This window comes from Corvus cornix, chromosome 20 (assembly GCF_000738735.6).
Source record: "Corvus cornix cornix isolate S_Up_H32 chromosome 20, ASM73873v5, whole genome shotgun sequence".
NCBI lineage: Eukaryota > Metazoa > Chordata > Aves > Passeriformes > Corvidae > Corvus > Corvus cornix.
The window spans coordinates 2,398,828-2,408,628 of NC_046349.1; the positions used below are offsets into that span (position 1 = coordinate 2,398,828).

A 9,801-nucleotide genomic window follows, 5' to 3' on the forward strand; every position below is an offset into this window, starting at 1 on the left:
AGGACCCACTGATGCCCCCAGTGCTGGGGGGGATGCCACGGGCCTGGGGCAGGCTGCGGTTGCTGTCACCCCTGGGGAAGGGGCACTCACGGGGGGCAGCCTGGGACACCCCGCAGAGCCCAAAGCCACCCTCTTCCCCACCAGTGATACCCGTGGGTGGGCAGAGTCCGCAGAGCAGGGGAGCACTGTGAACTTTGCTCATGGGTGTGTGCCGCTGCCCTCCCGGGCCATCCGGAGCGGGGAGCGGCCGCAAGCCCATCACCCGGCGAGGCTGAGCTCGGGCCGTGATCCGACTTAAAATCCCCACGGGTGGGCACAGCGGGACCCGCGGCCGGTTCGGAGCGGGGAACCCGCGGGGGGACACAGGAGGAGGACAGCCCCGGGGGCACACAAACAGGGACACGGGAGGGGACACCCCCGGGGGAACACACACAGGGACACGGGAGGGGGACACTCCCGGGGGAGACAAACAGGGACACGGGAGGGGGACACTCCCGGGGGGACACGGGGGATACTCCCGGGGGGACACAAACAGGGACACGGGAGGGGGACAGCCCCGGGGGGACACACACAGGGACACGGGGGAGGACACTCCCGGGGGGACACAAACAGGGACACGGGGGGACACCCCCGGGGGGACACGCACAGAGCCCGCCGCCCGCCGCACCCACGCGGCGCCCCCGCCGCGTCCCCGAGCCGCGCTCCCATTGGCCGCCGTCCCGACGCGGCGCCGCCGATTGGCCGCCTGTCAGCGCGGCCCCCGCCCGCCAATGGCCGCGCGGCACCGCCCGCCGCCCCGCGCGCCGCGGCCAATGGGAGCGCGCCCTCGCCTCCCCGCCGCTGCGGGCGCAGCCAATGGGCGGGCGGCGGGGCGGCTCGCGCCGCTTTTCGCGGCAAAAAGGATTTGGCGCGCAAAGGCGCGCGGGGCCGGCGCGCCGAACAATCCGGCGGCGGGCGCGGAGCGGAGCCGAGCGGAGCTGGAGCGGGAGCGGAGCGGCCCCGCGCCCGCCATGGGCTGCGCCCCTGTCCGCGCCCTGCCCGCCGCGCCGCCCGCCGCACCGGCGGCACTGGCTGCCATGTGAGCCATGGCGGCGGCGGGCGGCGCGGCGGGGCTGGCGGCGCTGCTGGGCAGCGCCTCCCCGCACCTCCTCATCGTCTCCGCCGCCGCCGAGGAGCCCGCAGGCGGCGGCCACCCCGATGCCGACCTTCTGCTCTTCGCCACGCCGCAGCCCGCTCGTCCCGGCGCCGTGCCCAGACGGCCCGCGCTGGGCCGCCCGCCGGTAACCCCCGCGAGTGGGATGGGGAGGGGGTGGCGGGTGGGCCGGGCGGGGGCTCCGGGGACCCGGCGGGGCCGGGCTGTGCCCTGGGCTGTGCAGTATTGGGCCTCGTCGAACCTGCTGTGTACCGACCGGGCCGTATACCCGACCGGGCTACACCGAGCCGGGCTGTACAACGGGCCCGGCTAGATACCGGGCCGTGCTGTATAGCGAGCCGTGCCATGCCGAGCCGTGCTCTGTACAGCGAGCCGTGCTCTGTAAAGCGAGCCGTGCTCTGTACCGGACAGGGCTCTATACCGGACATGACTCTGTACCGCGCCGGCCCGTACTGCTCGCTGCCGTGCCGTGCCCTGCTCCGTGCCAGCCCGTGCCCGGTGTAGCCGGCCGTGCCAAGCTGTACGGCCGGACAGTGCCACGCAGCACCTGCCGGGCCGGCCCTGCCCCTCCGCCGCTCCGGAAGCCGCAGTCCCGGGCGCTGGGCCGTGCTTTGCCTCCCCACCCACGGCCCACGCCGGCTTTGGGGCGCTCCCCGCAGCGTGGCAGGGCCCCCCGCGGCTGGGACAGCCCCCCATCCCTGCCGGGGGTGTGTGACAGCTCCTGTCATGCCCTTCCTGCCGGGATCTGGGGTGTCTGTACCCCACAGTGCTGGGGGGGGGGGGGGTCCCCTGGGGGTTCCTCACAGAAACCCTTCATCACCAGTGGAGCCGTGGGGGTGGCTGTCCCTCTGCTGACCCCATCTCTTGCAGGTGAAGAGGAAGCTGAACTTGGAGACAGATCACCAGTACATAGCGGAGAGTTTGCCAGTGGGCCGGGGCAAGGCCAGGAATCCTGCTAAAGGTATCAGCTCCACTCCCTGTGGCTCCCCTTGCCAGCCCAGCTCAGAGCAGAGGTCCAGCAGCCCCACTCTGCTCCCACAGGCTTGTCCCTAGTAGGTTCTTCCAGTCCCTTTGTATCGGTTTGGATGGGCTGTCCCTGGGGCTGGCCTGTTTCTGTCCACTCTCTGCACTTACTGCTGTGCCCTGTGCTGGTGGCATGGTTGTCCTGCCCATCTGCTGGGCACCACACTGGCTCTGTCCCTCCGTGTGGGAAGGAGCTGTAGCTGCCAGCATGGTGTCAGTGCAGTGTCCCAGGTGGACCCGCTGTTACCTCTTCCCTGAGCCCTGCCTGGCACCTCGGTGTCTCAGCCACAGTTGTGGTCACAACAGAGCACAGGTGTCACAGCCTGTGCCAGGTGCCACAATATCCTTCCTACAGGGGATTTGGGCAGCTCACCCCATTGCCCTGAGAGAACAGATTGGGTTTGGGGTGCCAGTCCTGGTCGCTAGTCCGTAAGCCACCTGCAAGCGTGGTAGGAGTTTAGTGACCTCTCAGCTGCAGCTCTGCGTTTCCCTTGTGGCTAGTGACACTTGTCCTTGGTGTCTGGCAGGGGCAAAGTCTCCTGGAGAGAAGTCCCGCTATGAAACCTCCCTGAACCTCACCACCAAGCGCTTCCTGGAGCTGCTGAGCCAGTCCCCAGATGGTGTGGTGGATCTCAACTGGGCAGCCGAGGTCCTGAAGGTGCAGAAGAGGCGCATCTACGACATCACCAATGTCCTGGAGGGCATACAGCTCATCACCAAGAAGTCCAAGAACCACATCCAGTGGCTGTATGTCCCTTGGCTCATGGGGCTACGCCTGGCTGTTCCCTGGGTTGAGGGAGCTCTCTGGGCCAGGCTCTGGGTGGAGGAAGGTCCTACTTGGGTGGAGAATTTCAGGGTGGTGTCACCAGAGCTTCTGCAGGAGGCCAAATGGTGGCCCCTGTGGGGAGGGCTGTGCTCAATGCCACGAGGCTCCTGAGCAGTGTTGGTATCACCTGCAAGTCCCCCTTGGGCTCCCCGAGTCATCCAGGGGAGTGGGGGGCTGCATCTGGGCTTGGGGAGCAGCCTACTGCAAAACCCCTGCACAGCCCACCCCTGGGTATGGGGTGGGGTGTGGCCTGGCCTGAGTGGGGCACAGGAAGCTGTGGGGGTTGGCTCCTGATGACCACGATGCTCCCCAGGGGCAGCCAGGCCACCGTGGGAGCGCCCGGGCGGCACCGGCTGCTGGAGAAGGAGCTGCGGGAGCTGCAGGCGGCTGAGCGGCAGCTGGATGACCTCATCCAGATGTGCACGGTGCAGCTGCGCCTGCTCACCGAGGACCCCGCCAACCAGCAATATCCTTTGGTTCTGGGGTGGGGCTGGCTGGGTGGTGGTTGTGGTTGAGCCACAGTGTCATAGGCAGGGTGTTTCTCAGCCCACATCCCCACGTGCCTTCCTTGACCCGCCCCACCGCAGCCTACGTGACCTGCCAGGACCTCCGCAGCATCGTGGACCCCGCGGAGCAAATGGTGATGGTTATCAAAGCACCCCCAGAGACCCAGCTGCAGGTCTCAGACCCAGCAGAGGTGAGCTGGGGTCATGCTCTGCTCCCCCTCTGACCCCCCTGCACAGCCCGGTGTTCCTGGGCATCCTGTGCCGCCTTGTCTCACCCCTCTGTCACCTTTCCCCAGGCTTTCCAGGTCTCCATGCGAAGCACTCAGGGCCCCATCGATGTGTTCCTCTGCCCCGAGGACAGCTCAGGGGTCTGCAGCCCTGTCAAGAGCCCCTTCAAAGCCCCTGCAGAGGACTCTTCTCCCAGCCATTCACAGCCCAGAGCCTCCCTGCTCCTGCATCCCGCCCAGGATGTGAACATGCCGCTGCTGCCCGGAGAGCAAGGTGGGGCTGGGGACACCAGGGAGCTGGGGACATGAGGGAGCTGGTGTGATGTCACCATGGCTCTCATCAGCCCCTCTGCTGTTGGCACAGGAATTGGGATGATGCTTGGGCACCCCAGCAAGGCAGGGAGGTGGGAAGGCAGGTTCTCCACATGCAGAAAAGCTTTTTTGGGGTTTATTTGGTGAGTGTTGTGGGATTTACAGCTGCTGTCCATCCCCACAGAAGCGCTGCTGCCAGGGCCGAGCACGCTGCCCAGCAAGAGCCCAGAGGAGGAGGTGAGCCTGTCTCCACTGGCCTCCATGGACATCCTGCTGGAGCAGAGCAGGGAGGACTTGGCAGGCTTCTTGGCTGATGAGTTCATCAACCTGTCGCCGCCGCAGGCGCAGGACTATCACTTCGGGCTGGAGGAGGGCGAGGGCATCAGCGAGCTCTTCGACTGCAACTTTGGGGACTTCACCCCCTTGGACTTCTGAAGCTGTGCCTGGGTGCTCGGGGAAGCTGCCAGGGGAGAGGGCAGCCCTGGCAGGGCGGGCAGGGCCAGGCAGGGCAGCCCCTCTGGCTCCAGCGCCCGCTGTTCCTCCCCCATCCCTTTTTGCAATATTTTCTCCTTATCCCTCCAGCCCCCCCAGCCCGGCGGGGGCCGGTGGCATCCCCAGCTCCAGCCCCACAAGGAGGATGCCAGGGTGGGGTTGCCATCTTGGGGGACCCCCTCCACAGGGCCCTAATCAGGGGGAACTGCCCAGGGCAGAGCCGCTGCCCCCCAGGAGCCCGTTCCAGAGCTTTAAGCAGTCCTGTGTATAGATTAATGTTTTGATTAATTTATTATTGTCCCCTGGGGACAGCGTTTCATTTCCGTGGGGGTTTGGGGGGGGCTGTATAGCAGAGTGGGGGTGCTGAGAGTTTTTGTTGTGCTGGGAAGGGGTGATGGAGATGTGGGGGGTGCTGGGCCAGGGCTGTCCCCCTGCGTGGGGGGCTGCCCACAGCCTGGCTGAGCGTGGGGTATTTATTTATTATTTATGGCATGTGGGAGCTCTCCCAGGACATGGAGGGGGCAGGAGGACAGTGCTGGTGGGGCACAGAGGGTGCCACCAAGGTCTCACCAGCACTTCCTGGCTTTGCTTGTGTCCAGAAAGGGGCTGGCAAGGCCACAGCTGTGGCAGGTGGCTGTGGGAGCAGGCACGGGGCTGGATGGGGCTGGTGGCCCTGAGACCATGGGCACGTCCCCTCAGGGGACACAGAGGTGTCCAGGGGCAGCATCTCTGCAGGTGAGCACCCAACGCTCTCTCCAGGCTTTCCTTCCCCTCCCTGTGCAGCCGTTCAGCCTTTTGGCTCTGGCTTCCCATCCCCAGGCCACTGGGGCTGGGACAGGAGGGGAGGGGGTTCTGGGGTCCCCCTGGGCCAAGCTGGAGACGCACTTTCACTTTTACTGCCATTTAACAAGCTTGTGTTCCTCTGAGCTTTGTGTTTAATAAAGGTTTCTACTGACTCTGCCCTTCGGCTGTGTTCAGGTGCTGGGGGTGTGAAGGGTGCTGGGGACCTCAGCTGAGAAACCAAGAGGTTTGGGGTTATTTTGTGGGCTGTTTTCCACTTGGAACTTGAAATACGTGACCAGGTATGTCCGTACCTGGGGCTGCAGGAGGTGCTTTGGTCCTTGGTGTCCCACACAGGATGGGATCTGGGGCTGATCCTGCCCTTCCTGCACCTCCAAAGAGGCTGTGCTGCAGGAGGATGGCTGATGGGTCTGGATGGGGGTTGCTTTCCTTTCAGCAGCCCCTATCCCCACTTGGCTCCTCTCCTGCCTGGTCCCCTCCCCACCTTCCCCCTGGTTTTGGGGCAGCATTTTCCTGGCTGTGGCTGCAGCATGGGGCCAGTGTGAAGCCACTCCATGCATCCGCTGAGTTCCCAGCTTCCCCCGTTCACCCCAGCTCTTGGTGCTGCCTCAAGGCACCTGCTGGCACCGGTTTCTGGCCCAAAGTTTGAGGTTCCTGTGTCCTTGCTCACTGGGGACATGGTGTCTGCCAGCAGTAGCGCTGACCCTAGGTGCCCTGATTCCCTCTGCAGCACACCAGGACTGAGGGACATTGGGGACCCCCAGGGAGGGATGCTTGGAGTTGCCAGGGATCCCCTGGCAGCCAGGATGGGGCTCAGGGGGGCCATGGCCACTGCCCCAGCGACAGCCAGGGGTGTGCTGCTTCCTGCCTGTGTTTGTGCATTTTCTCCCCGCCTCCTGCCTGGTTTTCCTTTAAACAGTCTGATAAATATTTCACCCTGACCATGTTGTGTAAGCTCACCCTGCTCCTGCACCAGCAGGGAATGGGATCCCAGGCTCAGGACAGGCTGCTGGCGGGTGCTGGGTGGCACAGAGAGCCCATCACCACTGCCTGGCCTCTTGCCTCCATCCTTGTGCCTCTGTTCTCACACCTGAGGCAGTCCCTGGCTGGCTGTGCTGCCCCTGGATTGTTCTTACAGCTGGGCACGTGTGGATGGCAGCATGCAGGTGTAGGGTGCGAAGCCCCACAGCTCAGTCCCACACACCATTCCCTTCCCCAGCTTTCCCAGCCTTCCAGAGAGCGGCAGCAGGGCTGGTCAGGGCCCTGCCATCTCCAAACCAGGCTGCCATGAGTGACCCCTGTGCCTGAGCGGGAAGAGATGGTGCTTGTCACACTGTCCCCCCTTCAGATGGGGCTGTTTCAGACACTTACACTGGAACAGTATTCCCACTGCTCCAATCCATGGGACTCCTGCCCCACAGAGCCAGGACAGGAGGACAGGGACCAGGTGGGGAGGGCATGGAGCCTGCTCCCTGTCTGCTGTGTCCTTCATTGCAGGGTCCGTGTTTGTCACCTGAGGTGGCAGGTGCTGGAGGTTTTATGATTTACTGTGGGGTGCCCAGCCGAGCCATATGCCAACTCCTCCTCATCCATCCCTCCCCCTCTCCTCTCTGTAGTTCCATTGTGATGGATGGTGAAGGTGATCTGCAGTGCTGCCAAAGGGGAGAGACCCCGGCACAGGAAATGGTTTTCATGGGGGCCAGGAGGCACAAGGAGAGGGGAGAGGACTTACGCTGACATCCTGAGCTCCACAAGGCTGTTCCCACAGCCAGCCAACCCTCAGCAGCAGCACAGCTTTGCCTCTTTCCCCTGAGCAAAGGCAAACCTCTCTGATGGCATCACCATCACATTGCCCTCATAGGGAACCTCCTGGGATGCTGGACCCTTGGCACGCCCAATCCCCATGGAAGCAGCCCCGGCAGGGACAGGGCCGTGTCCCACTGTGGCAGCACAGCCCATCCCTGGGGGCTGCATTGGCAGCTCCACGTGAGCCACAGCACCGTAAAAATAACCACTCTGCCTCCCAGGATGATTCATGATGCGGCTGAAGGGCTTCCCTCCTGCTATTTCGGATTGCTGGAGAGGGAGCTGATGATAGCTGCTCTGGAAGAGCACATGGCAGCTTTGGGAAGCGGCCCCGGGCGCTGCCTGGTTTTATTTGCCTGCTCCACAGATGCTTTTCCTTGTCAGGTGAAGCCAGCAGGGTGCAGGAGATGGGCACCCTGCACGCATCCTGCCTGCTCCATGGGCTCCCAGCTCCCATTCCCGGGCAGTGTGACCCCACAGGGACCATGTCCATCCAGCCCTGGCGTGCTGTTGGGCTGCAGTGGTGCCTCCATGGGCATCAGCAAACGCTGTGCAGGATTTGGCCACGGTGCTGAGCCCAGGCAGCCCTAGGGGCTCCTGTCCTTGTGCTGTAGGGTTGGGATGTGGGGGAGTCAGGATAGCTCCACAGTGGGATGAGCTCCAGGACAGGCTGGCAGTGGCACTAGGTGCCCCCCATAAGGGGTTTGTACCTTTAACCTAATCCCCCTCGGAGGGTCCTATAGGGGTTTGGGGTCCCTATAGGCAGGGGTGTCCTGCCCCACCTCTGCATCCCAGCCCACACTTCCTTATTTCCACTTCCAAAAATGTCCCCGTTCTTCCATGGGGAAGGAACTTGGGGCAGTGAAGAGCAGCATCGTTTATTTCTGGGCTGCTGTTAAGTGGGTGCTTCCTTTAATTCCACCCCGTTGTGGTGCTGGGGAGCAGAGACCTGGTGTCCCCCACAGCCGGGGCCATGCCCCCCTTCCCTGCCGTGGCTTTCTGGCAGCGCCTGTGGACATTGGGAGCACCTCCTGCTGTCAGCAGCTTTGCCCTGAACTCCATCCTCACTCTCAGGCTGCTCCTTCCCACGTGGAAACCCATGCTGACTCGAAGGGATCCCAGTGGGTGCCGAGCATGGATTTTTGGAGCAGATGGGAGTGCAGGAAGCCCTTCCAAAGGGGGGATTTTGATCCATGGCAGAGCACCACCATCACCCAAGCCCCTTCCATGCTCCCTGGCAAGGTGATTCCCCTGTCCCTGCTGCATCCCTTCCCTGTGTTTTGTTCCTGCTCCCATTTCAGTTGGATTTGATGATGGCCACGCTCAACAGCTCCGGCCCTTGGATGTCTCTGCCTGCCTAGGGACAGGGAGAGCCCCGTGCCAAGTGCGGTGAGTGCATGAGCACCCTGGAGCCCTTGGATGCCCCTGCCAGGGCCCAGGTGCGCTTTTTCCACCTCTTTTGCCTTGCACACACCTGGAACAGCTGGGAGATGGTAAAAATATCTGTGATGCCGTGGGCTCAGCTCGGAGCGCGTTATCCCCGAGGGAGCAGGAGATGAGGGAGCTCCACGTGCCACAGCTCAGTCACGTTGGGGTGGGGAAGGAGCTTGGGCCTGACACCTCGGTTAAGCAGAGCTGAGCTCAGCACTCAGGGTGTCCTGGAGAGCTCCATGTGAAAGCAGAGGTGCTGCTGAGGGAGGCAAAGCCTGCCTGGGATTTTGCAAAATCCAAACAAAACTGGTTCATGCCCCTTTCTCTGCAAGTGAAATCCTGGAATGCAGGCACAAGCCCCCAGGTGCCTGTGCCGGGCAGGGATGGGGGCAGCTCCTCCTCCTCATCTTCCCCAGCCTGCTGGGGTGGGAGGGGGGTTCACACCTCTGGAGGTACCGGGATCCTGGCAGGTTGCTGCGGAGGGAAGCAGCACAGAGCAAAGGCTGCCTGGCACAGTGGGCATGGAGGAGCTGGCATCACCAGGAACTCATTTGGAACCACCCTGACTGTCAGGGGATCACTCCAGGGCCACCAAAACCACAGTGGGACCACCTGTAGTCAAACTGGGGCCAACTGGTACAACCAGGGCTATCCCAAAGCCAACAGCGACTGCACTGGGACCACCTGTGGTCAAACTGGGGCCAACTGGAGCCACAGTGGGACAACTAGGGCTATGCTAGGGCCAGGTGTGACCACCCATGGTCAAAGTGGGGCAGCCGCAGGGCCAACTGGGGCAATCAGGGCTATCCTGGGGCCAAGAGCAACCACACTGGGACCACCCATGGCTCAGCTGGGACCAACTGGGGCCACATTGGTGTGATCAGGGCTACAGTGGGGCCGACAGCAACCACACTGGGAGCACCCATGGTCAAACTGGGACCACTTGAGGCCTCACTTAGGGCACCCAGGGCTACGGTGGGGTCAACAATGACCACACTGGGACCATCCATCACCAGACTAGAGCCACCCTAGGGCCAACTGAGGCACCCAGCGCTACTCTGGGGCCAACACTGAGACCACCTGTGGCCACACTGGGATCAACTGGGGCAACCAGGGCTACTGTGGAGCCAACACTGGCCACACTGAAACCTATGGTCACACTGGGACACTCAGGGCTGGTCACACAACCCATGGATGGCAGCACACTGGGCCGTACTGGGTGCG

The 9,801-nt window shown here is 63.5% G+C and overlaps 1 protein-coding gene across 1 annotated transcript; it reads left to right on the forward strand.

Annotated features, from left to right (window-relative positions):
• The first annotated feature begins 983 nt into the window (after nt 1–983).
• E2F1 (E2F transcription factor 1) lies at nt 984–5,500 on the forward strand. The gene is made up of 7 exons (XM_039563426.1): nt 984–1,280; nt 2,024–2,114; nt 2,704–2,923; nt 3,316–3,468; nt 3,585–3,699; nt 3,805–4,009; nt 4,232–5,500. The coding sequence occupies exons 1-7, from the start codon at nt 1,086–1,088 to the stop codon at nt 4,480–4,482; spliced, it is 1,230 nt and encodes a 409-aa protein (XP_039419360.1). The 5' UTR covers nt 984–1,085; the 3' UTR covers nt 4,483–5,500.
• Nucleotides 5,501–9,801: the final 4,301 nt, after the last annotated feature.